Genomic DNA, 18690 nt, shown 5'->3' with positions numbered 1-18690 from the left:
CACTGACCAATCGGAAGCGGGTATTGTTTAATGCATCAACTGTTTTCTACTTTGATTTTAATCCGATTTAGTAGTTAACAAGCAGAGGTTAATTTGAAAGTTCACAATAGGTAATTAAGTTTCTATATTACACTGTATATCCTTTTGTTAATTATATCAGATTCTGAGGAAGAAATGTCGTTACACCTATCGATATTAAAGAAAAGGCAGAGCCTTTTCTAATAATCTGTTTTTATTGTTTACAATAGTTTTATATTAACCTACTGTATTGTTTAATGTAATTTTTGAAAAAATTAAAAAAAATATTCCGTAAAAGATGTATTCTATCATTGATTTAAATCAATAATTCCAACACTTTCTAACCGTAGAAAAAATACGGTATGCAGTTCTCTATAATGCCCGTTAATGCACTCTTGGAAAGTTTACGATATTTGCCAAGACTCGTGTCGTAACTTACTTCGCACTCGTTCATTAATGGCTATCATTATAGGCTTTTTGCGTAATGTAAGATTTTATGGCCGTCGGTGAAACGTATCTATCATTGTTGAAGTTTTTATGAGTTGTTATATGTCGTTTGGAGACATAAGTTTCCAAAATCAAAAGAAGAGAGTCGTAAAATATCATTAATTCCGTTATTCCTTCGATGACATTAAAGTTTGTATCAACAGAACGTAAGTTTCAAAGACGATTCTCTGAAAACACGTCATCTATACATAAATTTATAAATTATTTAGAAAGTGAGTAGAAATTAAACTATTTTTAATTTTTAATTAATTTATGCACTTATTCTTAATTTATAAATCAGAAGTCTGTATGCTTGTTTGCTTGTGTGTACCAATGTTCACTTATGATAGCTAAGCTGAGCTGAATGATTATTTTACCAAAGTTGTTTTTATTGAAATTTGAGGATGGTTTTCGGTGTATATTTCTAATACCTCTTTACTGCTCATCGCGTGGGCAGAAAAGCTGAAGCATAGAGTGTCGGTTTATAAGCGTCATATTTCGTGAAGTAACATATTAACTGTATGGTTCCTCTAAGTGAGATTCAGAAAGATGACTGAATTTTATTTTGGTTTTTTTTTTATTATTATTAAATGTTATCAAAATATCAATTTTTTAATAACACAATTTTTTTTTACTACGATTTTCAGAGCAGGTGATGACGTCTTTTTATAGAAAGCAATGAATGCGTTTTATATATACTCGTATTTACGTTTCTAGATAATTACTAAGATTAATCTTATTTTTCATGTTACAATTGTGTTACATAAAAAACTGAGGCAAAAGGGCTTTTACTTTAATGGTTTTATTTCAATTTGTGTCTGTACTAGTCTTTGTAAGGAAGTATGCACGAACGACGCAACCTGTTTTAACGAGACTTGAAGAATGAACTTAATTTAACTAAAGATAGTAATTTATGTGGTAGAAATCTTAACGATTTCTAATATAAAAAAAAAATAATAAGACATAAAATTAAACCCACTTTCCTTTTGGTAAAACTTTTTAATTTACGCGCTCATGATGTATTCTAGAAAAAAAATTCAAGCGATGAAAATTGAAGTGTACGACTTCCAAGGAAACGGTTTTTTAATTTTCCGAAATAAGATTTTTCCTCATCTTACGGGGACTTTTTTTTTATTATTTATATCCTGTGGATGAATTTTATTGAAGGTGATGAAAATTAAAGTAAATAACATTTGAAAATCTTTCGTATGAAATATATTTTTCTTCAGAATTTTAACTGAGGATTGTCTTCAGTAATGAATAGGATATGATACCTGGAAAATCTACTAATAGTTCAGTTTGAGGACTGTAAAATAATCAGGGTTGCAAAATAAATCTGGGCTATTGTTAAAACACCCAAATGAAAATATTATTTTAACATCTTATTTAAAAATCTTAAGCTGATACCAGGTTAACATTTGTTATTGTAAAATTTTAAACCTTTATAAATTTTACGTTTGATAGCTGTAAAAGTGATGTAATTTTTATAATAATAATTATATAATGGATTCCTAGTTTTCTGAAATGATAAAAAACTGTCCAAATTTCTTTTCCGTTGATAAGAATTACAATGAGAAATACTAGTTCGAACTAGTGCCGAAAATCTCGTACGTGATGCAGTAAATTCAGGCCTAGAGGCTAAAAATTTGTTTGTTGTTTTATTTTTAAATTAAAATAGTAAAATCAAATATGCTCCTTAAAGGATAATCATTTTATTAATAACTTCTCATTATTGTGATGCGTATTGTAGTTAAACATTCATTCAACTCCTTTAATTCAATTTGTTTCATATATTTATTTATTCTTTTCTTTTGTCATAGTTTCTTTCATTCTTTTTTATTACCTGTCAGTTATTTTATCCCCTTTTTCGTTCTAGGACTTGACCGTATTTTGTCCCAGTAATCTATCTTTTTAACATTCCAGTTCATTTTCGTATTTTCTTTTTCTATTTATTCTAACTAAAAAACTCTTCTTCATCTACTCTTTGTTCACTGTGCATTTTTTTATTTTGTTGTTTGTTCGTGTAATAATTTTAGGTTCTTTCGCCTTTTTTCTTCGAACGCCTTTAACCAATTTTAATTTCTCTTATTGAGGTTTTTTTTAATTCGTAAAGTAATTAAATTGTGGTCTATAACATTTTTAAAACTTTTTTTTTTTTGTATTTATTCCTTACTTTTTTCCTGTTATCTGATTTTCTTAATTATATTAATCATGACAACTGTAAAAGAGGAATAGCCGGTTATTTTATATGCAGACCGTTCTTTTTTTGTGTTGTGATCCTTTAGTCGATAGTTGAAGAAATGGTTCAGCGTAACAAAATCAAATTATATAAAATTGTCAGTCTATTGATGAAGAGTTACTAGTAAATTAAGTTTCCATAAGGTTCTTCATTTTATCGAAAAATGAAATGGGGGATTGAATTTTTTTCTTAATATATTGTAATCAATGATTTGTATAATAAGATTATGCACCATCAAAACTTACGTAAAATTACGATTCAAAAAGGAGATATTTATTTTTTATTTTTTATTGAACATGAAAACAATGATAAAAAATCTGAAGTGGACATCACATGACTTTCCACAACAAAAAATGTGTAAATTATATATTCACATTGTTTACTATACTTCATTTAAACTTATTTCATTTAAAGTGAGATACGATCCTGCAATCCTTTAATAAAGTGGACAGTTACACAATTGCATTCTGGTGTCTACCCACATTGCAACACATTTTTTTGTGGTGTCCGTGTCAGCATTTAATATTAGTTTATATATTAATTTTTTTTCACATGTTTCAAGTAGTTATGTGGTACAAGTGAGAACGTGTCGGATCAGTAACCATGCACACATTGGTCCGAATCAAACTTCATATACATCATTTTTTTTTTTAAATTTAAATATATTGATTTATTAATAATTTTAACCTCTGTAAAAATCTTTGAATTAAAATGAAAAGAACATAAAACTTTATTTCACTAATAACATATGATTTTTTTAATATTTTTATTGTTATTGTGTTAATTGTTATTAAGATCAAAATATTTCATTAATTAAAATGTGGCTATAACTGTGGAACCAATGAAACTAAGTACCACTTATGATATATCGTTGAAAAGCTCTCAGTGAGGACTTATTAATGCAGTTAAGAAAAAGTAAAAAATCCAAACTTTTGGGGATTTTGAACTTTTTTGGTCAAGTCAATTGGAATCAGAAAGAGAGGTGCACAACTAGATGTTACAACAGTCCTAAATCCAAAATTTCAGCATTCTATAGTCAATCGTTTTTGAATATGCGAGTTACGTACGTACAGACATCACGCCGAAACTAGTCAAAATGGATTTTTCCGTTGAAATCTGAAAACCGGAATTTTTCGCAATTACGTTAAAAAAAAATGATGTTAGCAAAAAAATGTTTGCTCCTATATTCAACATCTTACAAACGATTTAAAATTGTTTTTTTCTTTTACCACGAGCGGGTCTTCAATTTTTCGTAATATAAAATTAGCAAAGTGGTGAAAAATTTTGTGTTTTTTTATAGGCATTTCTTCACAAGGTAATTAAATGAACTTATGCTGATGAAAAAAAACTTCAAAAAGACAAAAAAAATTCAAAAACAATTCTTATTGAAATGTTAGTAATAAAATTTTCTGATCTGTTCCAGAGTGATATAGGTAGACCTATCATCTTGTTTCGAGGATCGGTTTTCTTAAAAATTTATTAAAAGTATTTTAGTATATTACATTTCTTTATCGTAAATAAAAATTTGTATTTTTTGTTTAAAAACACCGAAATTTTACTGAACGTAAAAACTTATATCGAATAAAAGAGGTTGTTTTATAATTTATATTTATTTTTGTACATCCCCAGATACCGTTTGTTCAGTGTCACAGAGATCATCTTGGAGTGTAGCACATTTAACGGAACAATTAAGTTTGCATGGTCTCTTCGTGTTATGTGAAACCGAGTTTGAGATAAGTTTCTCAGCAACGGGAGTGAGAAACTGGACTGCATTAGTTGTCTACTGTCACTGGTACGGATGGTCGGTGGTGGTAGGAGAATACGAGGTAACCCGTCTTCTCTCTCGACTAGAACCAGTCAGTCTGTCGGTAGCGACTGTGCAGTTCGGTCGGTCGATAAAGTGTTTTCTGATCGTATTCTCGCAGCTAAACTAAAGTTCATAATGACTTACTCTAGAAGGCACGATAGTTTTTCATCGGCGAAATGGTGGTTATCTGCGGGTTGTTGTGCTTTAATTGTTACCTTATCGTTCGTCGGTGTTACTTTATGGTTAGGTATGAATAACGTTCGTCAAGAACAATCGCAGCATTTATTTAGAGATTATCACCGTCAAAATAATAAAATTTTATCATCGTATATAACAGTGACAGCATCCCCGTCCACTTTACTAAAACAAAAATCGGAAACAGAACCACCGGTATTAGATCAATCCTCAGAACAACGTTTTCACGAACGTCCGTTTAAAACATCAAATCGCGGTAAAATAGAAATGGTAAGACCGAGTGATATATTAACACCTAAAATTCAAGAACCACCTACAAGAATCGGTATTCCTTTACCTGAAGCGATACCTTCAGTGCAAAATGAAGCGGTCAAACAAACTGTTGAAGAAAGAAAATACGATGGCGATTTAGAAACAAAACAAAATAAACCGATCGAAAGCGATTTAGATGATTCTTTTAGCACAGCGGTCGATAAATCGCCTTCAGAAAAATCATCTACTAAAAAGAAAAGTGAAGCGGTTTTTCCCGATTGGTTTGATCCAGATCTTATAGGTAGTGTACCGGTTATCGAACAAAAACAAGAAGAGGACTTGAAACAAGAGTTTTATAATAAACCACCGCAAATACCAGATTTTAATTATATTAGGGAAATACCTGCACCGTTTCAATACAATCAAGAGAACGAAGATGATGATGATAATAATAATATTATTGAACGTGAAAATCCAACGAAAGAAAATCCACTTTTCGGATTTTTAAGAAAAAGAGTACAAGATTTGTACGATTGGTTGAGTAAGGGTGGTGTAAATTCTAAACAAGAATGGATGCAATTATTAAACGCTGTTAATCAATCGATTAATGAAAAAAATGTTACAGCGGTCGTAACAAAATTAAAAGAAATGTATAATCAAACTATCGACGATATAGAAGACGTTCCAGTTTCTTCGATAATTTACCCGAGTGATCCCGGTCTTAATCCTATATCTTTTGGATTACTCGCTATCGATTTATTTTTACTGCATAACGTACAGCAAATAGCGTGGAGTGAAAAACGTTCTGAAGGTGAAAAAATGTTACAAGATCCTGATATTTTAGCGTTAAACGCTTTATTCTTACCACCCGATGGTATTAATCAATTAAGATCGACCGGTAAAACGACATCTGCTCTTCCACGTAACGGTCAAAATTTTATGCAAGATTTATTAGAACTTCTTAGTGGCGGGTTACGCGCCGTTTTAAATTTAGGTAGAGCTTATGCGCATTCTGAGGAGTATTCAAGAAGTCAAAAATATTCTCCTCTTGATTGTGTATGGACACTTTACTGCCGTAATTTAGAAAAAACTGCAAGAATGGAAGGTCCATACGGTTTTTTGGCGAAAATGAATAGGTGAGTAAACAGAAATCTAACAATAAACTTAATATTTTTAACGTTTTATCAATTAATTTTTATTCAAATCAATGTAAAAAAAAAAAAAAACAATGTATAAATTTTAAACTGTATATATTTTTTTTTGTGAAAACATAAATTATGGATATTTGTTATTTTGCTTCAATAATACTCAGAAAAATTAGTGCATGAACTGATAGAATTTCTATAATTTTTCTATTTCTTTCCTGTTTTCATTTTCTTCATATATTTATTCAGGATAATCCTTAAACTAACAGAAAGATAAAATATTAATTAATTTATTAAAGTCTGAATTAAAATTCCATTTATATATATTTTACTTTCATCTTACGCTAATTATTATTCTTTTCACGTGTTTAGTATTGTTTTGGAACGAGTATTATTATTTAAATAACTAAAGAGAAGAATTACATTTTTAACTTCAGACCTTCAATTTTTCTTTAATTTCTTTTATGTTGCTAGTTTTTATAAAACATTATACAATTTTCTAGTAAATAAATAGTTTTTTTATTCAATACAATTCATAATTATACGTTACACAGATCAAATCGGAAATGTGTAGGTGGCTACTTTATAAAATTAGTCTTTATCAGAGAGGCATTTTCAAATATAAAACTAATATAAAAAAAGAAGAGAAATGTTGTATTTTATATTAATTTATAAATATACTAAAATAATGATATTACATTGATAGTATAAAGTAAAAATGATGTAAATATAAGAAAGTAGTGATTAAAAATTCAGTAAAGAGTGAAACACCAATTTTTTAAGATTTTAAAAAATATTTGAGTTCGCATTAAAGATGGATTCAGAAATATTGGTTTAACTAAAAAGAGATCAGCAAAATAATATTGTTTAGTAAAAGGAAACTTATTAATTTAATTTAAAATAAATTAAAGGAGTCGTTTTTTATGGCAAGATTGATAAAAAATGAAACAAAATAAGAGCCTTTCGTCTTGGACAAATTTAGTGGTGTAGAGAAACTTGTAAAACACCTTTGGTAGTTCTTTTTTTTTTATTTAAAACTTTTTTTTCGGATTGATTGCTGTTAATTATTTTTTCAAACAAAAGATTATCTGATTCAGATCAAAATGATCTGAATAACTATAGTAGTTAACGAACTAAAATTATAAATTTAAGAAAATTTTTTTTAATTTTTAGTCCATTAAAAATTTGTGATTTGAGAGCATAAATCGTATTGTTAAGATTTCATTTAAAGAAATGGATTAAGTTAAGTTGATATACATTAATAAATTTACAGGTAATCTCATTTTGAAAGTTTCGTTAGAATGTTTTGAACTGTTTTTACATGATGAATATTTTATTTTGTAATTTTATTAACCCATTTAAAAAAATTAATTCGTTTTCAATTACACCCGATTTTTTTTTCAAGACTTACTTGTAACCAGAAGCATCGATTTCAGTGATTTTTTAGATAATTAGTGGAGGAAATACTTTTTGTGTCTCGCAGCAAATTTCCAAAAATGAAATTAGTGAAAGATTCTAAAGAAAAATTATCTCGTGCAGATTTGAAAACTGTTTAAATTTATTTGTTATCATCATTACTCGTACATCTATGTAAACATTTCTTGCGCAGTTCTGCACAAGAAGGCTGACTTTTCGTTATTTTACTTTGTATAAAACATAAATTAAGTTAGAAAACTAAACGAGGTATACTGTTTTTTTATTTAATATTAAAATATATTTTCTGTTTAAAAGATAAATAAATTATTTTAACCGTAATTTGATTAAATAATTAAAATAATGATGTGTAGGCCCTAGACAAATATCCACCAAGGTGACTCGCTGTATAACCGCGTACATAACCCTCAAATTGAGGGTCTGCTGTCTGTTGTCGACCTTAAATTGAGCGTAATTGAAGAACGACTCAACCAATCATCATTAAATTTTCACCTGCAAAACTTCAGATAAACTGCTAAGTATATCTAAATTATTTTCGAGCAAGAAATTTTATACATAGGCTATACATATATATAAAATAAGCCAAACCCCTAGCCGACCTAACCCGAGGTTCGACCAACGAACCCCAGGACCGCAGATCTCGCTTCGATCGCCATTATCATGTTGCCAGGAAGCCCTGCCCCCTGGACCGCCGAAGTGTTCGTTAGCATCATGGTTGGAAGAATTATACTGATAAATAACAATTAAAATATCAGGCTTTGAAGAAACTTAAAAAAAAATTACAAAAAAGTATGCTAAAATATATACACCTTTAAAGACGAATAATTCATAACTTATTTCTGTTGCCATGTCGGCAGAAATATAATAATGAATAAAGGGATTAATTTTTTTAAATATTATGATTTTCAAGTAGGTGCCAAATTAGACTTTAAGATGTTCATTTTTAATTTAGTGTCAATTAAAAAAAAAATGGAATCTTAAAGAATTAAGCAGAATTATTTTCTACTTTGTAGTGACTTTTCTAAATAGGTCTTTATTATTTTTTTTTTTAATACAAAAAAGAGATTTTCCAATCGATTCTTAAAATAATATCATAAAAAAATCATTTACAAAAAAACCGGGTAGCTATTTCGATTGCTAAAAAACATCAGAAGTTCATCAGCAGTTTACACTTGATTTAAATAAAAGCAACATTATGTTTATTTGGTGCATAAATTTTTATATTTAATATCATGATGTCGGATATATTTAATAGTGTTACTTAATCCGGTATTTCAAAGTCGAGATATTTTTTATTCTTTCAAAGATGAAACGCAAATCATGATTTTCTTCTTTTTCATTTCCTGTGTAAAACGTTCTGCGTTAAAATCATCCATTTGTTATGAGAGATTGCTGCAGGATACGACGTGCACTGAATAAAATACAGAACTGGATTAAAAAAAATAATAGGCGGTTAGTTGTACTGGATATGTGAATAGCCGGCGGCACACGAGCGGTACAACAGTGTAAATGGACGATAAAGATTCCTTGTAGTTAGAGAACGCCGACTTGTTTTTGCGGCTTAGGGTTCTCTTTAGAACACGACTGCGTGTGTTTTAGTCAGCGACCACAACTGTGTGGTCCATAAGGTCCATAAAACGCCCGATATGCACAAATAGGCTGTTTCACTCCAATTTATATACAGAATTAGACGTCAATTATGGTCGGTGAAACCGCGTGACATAAAACGCCAGTAAAAAAGACAACACAACAGGGTTGTTTCTGATGCACGGCTTACACACAACTTAATTAAAAATATTTATCATTTTATTTAAATATAATATTTTTTCGTTTATTTAATTAAATGACTAACTAAAGCGCACGCGCGCTTTAATTCGCGCGGGTGTAGCGGTACTTGCGGCGACGGTCAGCACTAACTAAACTAATGTAATTTCACAATTTATATAGAAAAAATTTCGCTTGTCGGCCAGACCAAGTTACTTTTTTACACTTTAAATATTAATCATTTATTTAACTGTACCGCTCATCTGTGACATCACAACATAGCAGACGATTTCAGCAGCATATTTTGGGGTGGGGGTGCGATTTTGCAAACTTTTTTTGCAGTTATTGTTATTTTTTAATTGTTAACAAATGTGCCTAACAAAAATATGATCTTAATTAAGTGAAATCTCGAGATATTGAGGGTAACCTTGCACTACAGCGTCACCCCTTTGACCTTTTAAGTTGAAAATTTAATGGTATCAATGTCCCATAGTAGAAGTAATATGACCAAGTTTGGTCGAAATCGGTTCAGTAGTTCTGGAGATTGAGGTGATTTAGAGGCCAATACCAAACATACACACGTACGTACGAATATTAACATCTGGAAAATTTCTATCCGGTTTTTTGGGTTCCTTAGATGTCAAAACGTCAAAATCCGGTGAAAACAGCATATTCCGAAATTGACCGATTACAATACGTTCCCTTCTAAAGCTATAGATCTGCTATAGCGCTAGACGGGAAAGTAAAAGTGAGTCTTATTTTATCTGATATTTCGCATCACATAATAGTGTTAATAATATGTTTACTTAATAATTAAATTAATATTTGTTACAATTTTTAACTCTTCTCTTAACTTATTTATAATGGATTTACAAAAATAAAAATGGATATTTCTGGACGTGCCTGTCTTTTTATTGGTCTGATCAAGTAAAAAAAATTCTCTTAGAGCAGACTTTAAAAGATTATTTTGTCAATTCTATATTTTAAAAGATGAACATTTTTAAAATTTCCAAATAAAATATATTTCTTTTCGGTAGATATTTTATACTTTAGTTTTGTTTCTTAATGTGGTGTTTCGTTTCCTAAATACTGTTATTTGATATGTACTCTTAGAATTATTTTGTGGTAAAATATATAGCTATTTTTATACATACATCATTTATTTCGGTATAACCACAAACTTATTTCAGATCAATTATTCTTGTTTGCATGAACTGTAGTGTTAAATGCTGTATGTATTAAATAATTATAGCATACTATTACGAAGTCATGTTTCACTTTCGGTTGAAAGTCGTTTCGTATCTAAAGACGTGTTTTATTGCAATTTTATTGTATCTTCTTTAGAGATATGAAGGTCTTCGACCAAATTATTTTTGTAATTTTTTAAATAGTTTATATTTAAAAACACGAGATATTTAGTGTTCTAATTTTTTTTAAATTATTGCTCTTAAAGTTTTTTTTTTTGTTATTACATTACTACAGATTTTTTTTTTCTTCTAACTAATAATTTTAGTTATATTTTATATTTGTTGATGTAACTGTTATTTTCGTTTATGTAATAAATTATATTTATATAACATTTCATTATTATGAATTACACAGGGTTGTTTACTAAATTTATACACCACATCCTTATCTACAGAACAGTTCAGACAATTTGTTTTTCCTTGTGTATTATTTATGGATTCGACTTAAACATTTCGGTTTTGTTTTCACTGATGATGATAAAAGGATTTTAATATATTAAAAATGACGTGTATATTATATGAATTCAATGAAAAGGTCACTGAAAGTGGCAGTTAACGGAAAAAATATATATATACACACACTGAATCGTAGAAATTATTTCCGGTTTCATTTTTTTTATTTTTAATATTTTGCTTTATTAAGAAATAATTGTTTAATTAGTAATGGATAAGTCATGTCTTTTTTAATTTCATATTCTGTATATAAATAAGTATTTAATTAATAAAAATTAATGGTTTTGTTTTCGTTTGTACTAGAATTGACATAAGATGATGACAGAGTACGGGAGTTAAAAAAAAAACTAGTATTTTACATCGAGTCTGTAAAAGTATAATTTTAAAATTAGTTTGCTTTATCTGACTTTAATTTGTTTTCTTTGTTAGTTTTTATCTGTCCAGAGTCTCATCATTAATATTCTTTTCTTTAATTTTCTTTCTCGACGTAATTCCCTTTATTTTTGTATTCTTTCTTTACAATCTTCCATAAATGCTTACTAATTAGTAAAAATAATTGTTCTGGATTAAAGATTTAGATCGTTTAGAATAAAGGTTTTATTTTAAGGATATTAAATATTTTTTTCTTAATGATGGTTTTTAAAAACCTCACATTTATATGCTCTAAGAAAATGGAAATTTTCTCCTAATTGTTCCATTTATTTGATTGCAATTTCTAAAATTTCCGTATTAGTCTATTTTAGAGGGTTCATACTTGTGTTTACGTTACATTGTGTGAAAAATTTTTTCCCGTTCATAATACTCGTATTTTTAAATACGATTCTTATTTTGTGTACGATTACATTACTGAATTTTAGGTATGTTTTCGAGAAAAAAACGTTTTTCTTATGAAAAAAATAATGTTGCAAACTTGAGCACAAATGTACCAACTTTTTACTCCCTTGTATGAAGGAAAGGGAGTATTGTGATCGCGAAAAATTTCGATTTTTAGATTTCAACGGAAATATCCATTTTGACTAATTTCGGCGTGACGTCTGTACGTACGTATGTGTACATGTATGTATGTGCATATGTATCTCACATAAACTCGAAAACGATTAGCCATAGTATGTTGAAATCTGTTAAAATTCAGAGGAGTCTTCTACTGTTATAAAAATTTTATGCAGAATTGCTTTCCCTGCGAATAATGTTAGTTACTGTACACCCACTTTTTTTTGGTATACACAGTAAAGGTGTGCTTTATTGAGTTGAAGATTTATCTACATTTTTATAGGCCTGCATGCTGATATGTAATAGTATATTTGATTCTGTGAAAAGAGAACAGGAAACCATTTCACTCTTCAGTTTCCTTAATATGTTTGACGTGGGATATTTATTATTCTTGATAATAGGTATGCTGTTTTGAGCAGTAAATTAATCTGTCTCACACCAGGTTGCCTACAGTTGAAATGGTTATGATACCTCTCTGACATCGTTATAATTACTTACATAAAAAACTAGTTCAATGTAGGTTGATATTTAACTAATAACTTTTAAACTTATTGAAAATTATTTTTATATCTATATTTTATAAAAAATAATATAACTGTTGTTTTCGAAACTACATTATTCAAAAGTTTTGTTTTTATAAAAATAAACTGTAATTTTTATTATGTGAATTTTTAACCAAACATATTACATAGGTTATTAAAAAAGTGTGTTAACTCTCCACGGGGTGTAAATTAATTATCACCGCGTATACCGTACTTGAAAATTTATTATCCTTATTCATTTCATTCTCGATTACACTAAACATGAAACCAAACATTTTATGTTTATGTGGCCTATTATTTATTTAAAGGAGGAAGCAATTAGTAACTTGCTCTAATGCAGGTCAGAAAGTAGACATTTATTACGTTTCTGAAAACAATACGTAAACAACACTTAAATTGACGACGTTCTTTTTCCTGTTTTATTTGGTTTACCGTTGTGCTATTTCACACTTCCGTACTTAAATAGAATAAAATAGGACCGATAAGAATTGTAAAATCAATGACCGATATTTTAGGTAAAAGAGTAAAATAGAATAACGGATGGAAATTGCAATAAAAGATGTTTTATTAACAGAATAGTAAAAGAATTTTAAGGCTTTATTTTAAAGAAAAAAATTTATACATCTCTGATTAAAGGCCATTGTTAAAATTGTTTGTAATTTATTATCGCGTGAATTATGGATACATTACATCCATGCACCAGCATACAAGAATTGAAGTATATATAAAAGGTGTATTAACGGTCGCTTTAAGCCGCTGGATCTCCAGTACAGCAAAACTGGAAATAGTAGATTCAGGTCAGATTATTTCCCTGTTATCCCTTAACCTGTTCTAGTTCTCCAGTTACCTTTTGCATTTTAGTCGAGAGTTACATGAAGTCATTGACCCGTAGTCCAAGTGATCCATTATGCGGATTCCACTTTTTTGATACTATGCAACAACTATCTGCATTTTTTACATTATAAACAAGGTTAGTGCGGTCTGCGACCAGGTATGAGTGTAAAAAGGAATATAACTGGATCTCCTCCGTCTGGGTGACAAGAAGTATTTTCGTACACATTATTATATGTGATAAATTTTCTCCGTTTCTGTTTTATTTATAAGGTGAATGTTTAACTAATTATTAATGAAGATGAGGTAAATTGTGTATAAAAGAACTTTCTCTTATTTTTGGTTAATAACGTAACCGAATAATATATGTTATTTATATATTTTTTTTCTTATCAAACCAGTTTGTGATCAATAGCTACTGAAACTACCAGTTGTACTGTTTATTTATGTTCTTGTAAATGTACACTTTTTATTTTATGTTAATTTTGCAGGTGTGTGGGTGTGTACAATTATTGTCGTAAGATATGATACTCATATCACTAATTATACATTTATAAAGATACGCATGATGTAGTCAAAATACCTTGCTCCGCATTCTTTTTTTATGCATTATTTATGAATTTTTGTTTTTTCACACATTTTTGCGGTGTTTGAAACCTACGACCATCTGAACACAAGAATAGCACTTTTCTACTTGAACATAACGAGTTAACACATTTAAGTGTGAGTTCTACACACTTAACTTCCTAAAACTGACCTAAACAATACTTTAAATAACGGAACATTATTATGGAGGGTCATTAATTTTTACGCTCAGAACAACGAGATATTAACATTGCAGGTAGACAATACCAGATCGCTATCTTATCAGTAACCCGTAGAGGCCATCACAGGAAACGATTTTACAAAATTATTTATCTGTGACATTATTTAATCGTTTAATATGAAGATTTAAATGATATTACATCATAATTTTATGTAAATGCCCTAGAAATAACAAAAAATAAAGTGGGGTGTGCGTAACAAAAAAGACCTAAGTATATTTCTAAATAAAAATTTATTTTTGTTTCTAAATAGTATAAAATTTCTACTAAAAATAAATTCGAAAAACTTTGAATCACCTAGTTGAATTATTCAACTGATTTACGAGTAGAAAAAATTATCCCTTAAAAAATGTTAAAAGGTAAAAGTAAGTTTTACGGGCAGTGATTGGCATCACGGTAAATTCTTAAACAAGTAGTAGTGGTTAACTGAATCAGTAACTGTTATGAACGTGTTGGCGCAGTTATTCCTTAAAAGTCGCAAAGTAGTGATTTCCGGTGAAGAGAGAGTTTCATTATTAAACATTTTACGATGGACTAAAAAACTTTTGAGGTAAAAATATCGGAAGTTTATAAATCAAAATTAATATTATTCATTTTAAATAATATTAAAAGTATAATTTAGTATTACTCATATTCTTCATTAGTACATAAAATTATACGTTTTATACACTTGATGTTTGATTCGTTTATGTTTATTATAGTTGAGTGGATCATGGGATTTGGTATTTATTTATCGTATTCATCTGAAAATCTTACGGAGGAAATTTATATACAGTTAAATTTTTGTTTGAAAGTTATAATTTCACTTACTTCTTTGTAAATTAATATTTTACCAAGGGAAGCGAGGTCGTACTTTCACTCATGATTTTACCGCTGTTTTTTGTTCTCGATGAGGCGGAGAAAAACTATTTACGTATCCCTCATAAATAGGGGAGTGTCGGACTCGCACGCGTTCGGCTAGATGTTTTTAAGAGCCTATGTGTTCCCGCACCCTACCGAATAAAACTCCTATCTCACCGCATCCTCCACCCGGAGCCGGATCATTCCAATCCCGTAGGAGAAAACACCCGCCTTGTGACGCTTCTGGTCGCCACATCACCCTTCCGTTCATAGCCCTGTTGGGCTTTAACGGAAGTCGTCTTTCGCCTTGTCACTTTTTACATCTCATAGTAATAAGCCAGGCCTAGTTGGGTTGCCATCACTGTAAGTGCCTCGGTAGACATTTGCATCAGTGATTTATAAGTCAGCTTTTGCCTTCACTGCAGGCCTCATCCGGAAATCTTGAATGTCCTGCATCGTTGCCCTCTGAACTAGCTAACCGAGTTAGCGAAAGCACGAACCTCGCGCCTAGTTCTAAACTTTATAGAGCCAATTTCGTGTAAGTGGCTCATCATTCTAGGGAAATTAATAAATAACATACCACAAAAATGTTGCTCGCAACAACGGAATTTAATCGTAGTTCCCTTAGTGAACTCAACTTCAGTTCATACCCCGGACTATGTTAATTTGACTCCGGTCTGGTCTACAAGGAAAAGGCCTCCTATTCCCACTCAGCTCCATCGCAGAGTCCCGAGTCCCGCATGACATTTACTTTACTTACTACCATCGTCGAGATACCACTACACCTCACGGCTGCACGGTTACCCATATTGGCAGTGCAGTCGTCGTTTCGCTTACAGTTAACATTAAAATAATCACCACAATTTTTAACTGACCTTGGCACGATGCCAACATGCCTACCTGCGGCCAATCAACTGTCCAGGCGATCCCTAGCCACCCGGGGTGACACACTACTTATACCCGCTCAGTCGTTCTGCTCAGGGCGAGGAAATGAAGGAATCCAGCCATGATAGTCCATTCACTGCGAGTCTTCCAGTTGACTCGCAGATCAAGAAAAGAATTTACTTTCTCGAGCTCCCTAACAACTCTGGTACGTTCAGCCTCGTACCGAGGACAAACATAAAGCACGTGGTCCACAGTGTCATCGATCCTACACTCCGGGCACAAACCCACCCGGAGCCGGATCAACATTTAGGCACTTACTCAGCTACGGGGGTGCCTGTCTCTAACCACCAAGGAAGATCTGCACCAAGCCTGGCTATGCCGTCCCAGCCGCCCCAACCAGTGGCCGGGTCTCGATCTTTTCCGTTCAAGGGGCCGGAAGTTCCACCGCTTCATCGCCGCCCCCCATCCAGACAAACCCAGACGAACGACAACTCCACTGAGGGCTGTCTCAACCCTCCTCGCTCATTTTTCTTTTATCTGTATTTGGTGATAATCTTCACCCAAGTTTCTAGTTTCATCTTCCTTGGTCTTTAGTATGTCAGCGGTTAACTTTGACGCCTCCTCCCACTGAACTCATCCTCTTAGCATATATTCCACGGTATTATCTGGTGTCAGCCACCCTAGCTCATAAAGATGGATGCTTATTCTGATCCCATCTGTGACAGTTGTGAAAGGTACGTTCAGCTGTATCTTCTAATCCGCAGTATTGACAGTCAGTTGTCCTTCTTTTGAACCTAAACAGATAAGAGGAAAACTACTCCCGTGTCTCGACAACAACTTGTTTTCTGATTTTATTAATTTTGTAGTTAGGTTTCTTGTTGTTTAGCGGTATGTCGAATGTGTAACGATTTTTCATAAAACTTCAGTTTTAAAAATCGTGACCTTTTTTCTTTCTTTCTTAGACTTTTGTAAAGAGATGTAAGGTGAAGAGAAATTTTCTGTCGCCAAGCCTGCGCTGTCTCACACTAAGTATGTAGGTTTTCCTCCACAATGTCGTCGAACAGCATTTCCAGTTTATCAACGGATACGTGTTGGATACATCACTTTTTCAAGTTTTAATCCAGATGTACGCCTAAAATTTGCCTCTTAAATAGTTTTTCGACTATTATATTATTGTGTCATGTTTTTTCCTATACTATTAAATACTTACGCTCATGTTGATATTCTATAAAATATTTTCACAAAGAAAACCTTATTTACAAAAAATATTTGAAAAATATGAAAATAATTTTATTATTTTGTATATTCATTGCACTCATATTTATTTTGTAAAATTTTGTAAATTATTAGGTCCTAATTATAAATTACGATCGACAATTGCGTATTTTACTTTTTTTAATTTACACTTTAATAAGTTATTTTTTTGCAGTGCTCAATATTACGTTAAATGTATTCCTGTATTGTTCACGAAACTATTATTTACTATTAGGTTATCGGTTTTTATTTTCCTTATTAAAAGGGACATTTTGGCTGTATAATGTTAATTTTATTATTGTTTTATTTTATGGTAGTACCAATATATCTATTATTATTTAAAAGTTGATTTTTCGTAATTAATTGTTAATTGCAATGCACCCTACAAACTGATAATTATGACTGAATCTACATTGAATAACCTAGACATCTTTAATTTATAGTTATTCAAATTGTTTTTTCTCACTCCTACTGATATTTATAGAATGAGATTTTAAGAGCATGTATTGATGTAATGTTTATGTTTAATGTTAGAGAATTATAAGGGTTAATTCTGTTAAAAAACGTTTATTTTACTGTAGTATTATTGTATTAAATATTAACAGTTATTCATTGAAATATCAACATAAGGATATAGTGTAACTCTAGAGGCCCAATCAAACCCTCTCGCTATATTAAAATTTCTTGGTTTTTGAATGTTTTATATGTTTTTCTATCTAATTCTAAAAGATCATGCGAAATTAAAAAATTTACGGTACTTCTGGAGGTGCAAAAAACCTGCTGAGTCAGAATGATCTATGGGAGGGGAAAAAGGGTTTTTATCTAAGATTTATGTCATGAGAGTAATATTATTAGAAAATTAGTGAAATCAACATTAATAGTAAGTAAAAATGAATCCAAATCCACGGTAATATCTGGTGTCAGCCAGTATTTGAATAAAATGATTTATACATTAAAGTGATTTTACATTTTATTACATTTTTATAAGGGTATTATAATGTTTATTAAATCTTTTTTAACAATTTTTCAGGTTAGGTCTAAGATTGCTAATGGGGGAGTTTCCCGTTGAAAATGCACTAGATCATCTTATAAAAGAAGCTACACAAGGATGGCAAGAAATAGAATGTGATAAACTATTTCCAAGGTGAGAAAAACAATTTTTAACGTATTTTAATACAAATATAGTATTATTTTTTGAATGTTTTGCTTAAATTTATTAAAATATGAGTATTATAGCAATAATATATAATTTTGTTATACTTATTTATGTCAAAGTTATTTTTTACTTCTAATTCATTAATTTTTAAAATTACTGCTTAATTAAAATTGTTGTTTTATGTATTTATAGCATGTTAAACGCCATCGTTCCCATTTAAGGATATATATTAATGTGGCAAATTGTTTATGATTTCCCATTTTCGATTTTCCACTTTTTTCAAAACGCTTATAAAATTGCAACGAATTTTCACGTAAAACAGAAATTA

At 30.3% G+C, this 18690-nt stretch overlaps 1 protein-coding gene across 1 annotated transcript in view; it reads left to right on the top strand.

Moving 5' to 3' along the window:
• The first annotated feature begins 4620 nt into the window (after nucleotides 1–4620).
• The window catches only part of LOC142325347 (uncharacterized), a 156195-nt gene continuing 142125 nt past the window's right edge, over nucleotides 4621–18690 (top strand). Inside the window, exons 1-2 of the mRNA XM_075366997.1 lie at nucleotides 4621–6133; nucleotides 18237–18350. Coding sequence (XP_075223112.1) covers nucleotides 4686–6133; nucleotides 18237–18350 — 1562 coding nt within the window. The 5' untranslated portion in view covers nucleotides 4621–4685. The remainder of the gene's footprint in view (nucleotides 6134–18236; nucleotides 18351–18690) is intronic.

Source organism: Lycorma delicatula, chromosome 5 (genome assembly GCF_047948215.1).
Source record: "Lycorma delicatula isolate Av1 chromosome 5, ASM4794821v1, whole genome shotgun sequence".
Lineage (NCBI taxonomy): Eukaryota > Metazoa > Arthropoda > Insecta > Hemiptera > Fulgoridae > Lycorma > Lycorma delicatula.
Note: the sequence above shows the minus strand (reverse complement) of the source record. Positions and strands in the feature narration are given on the sequence as shown.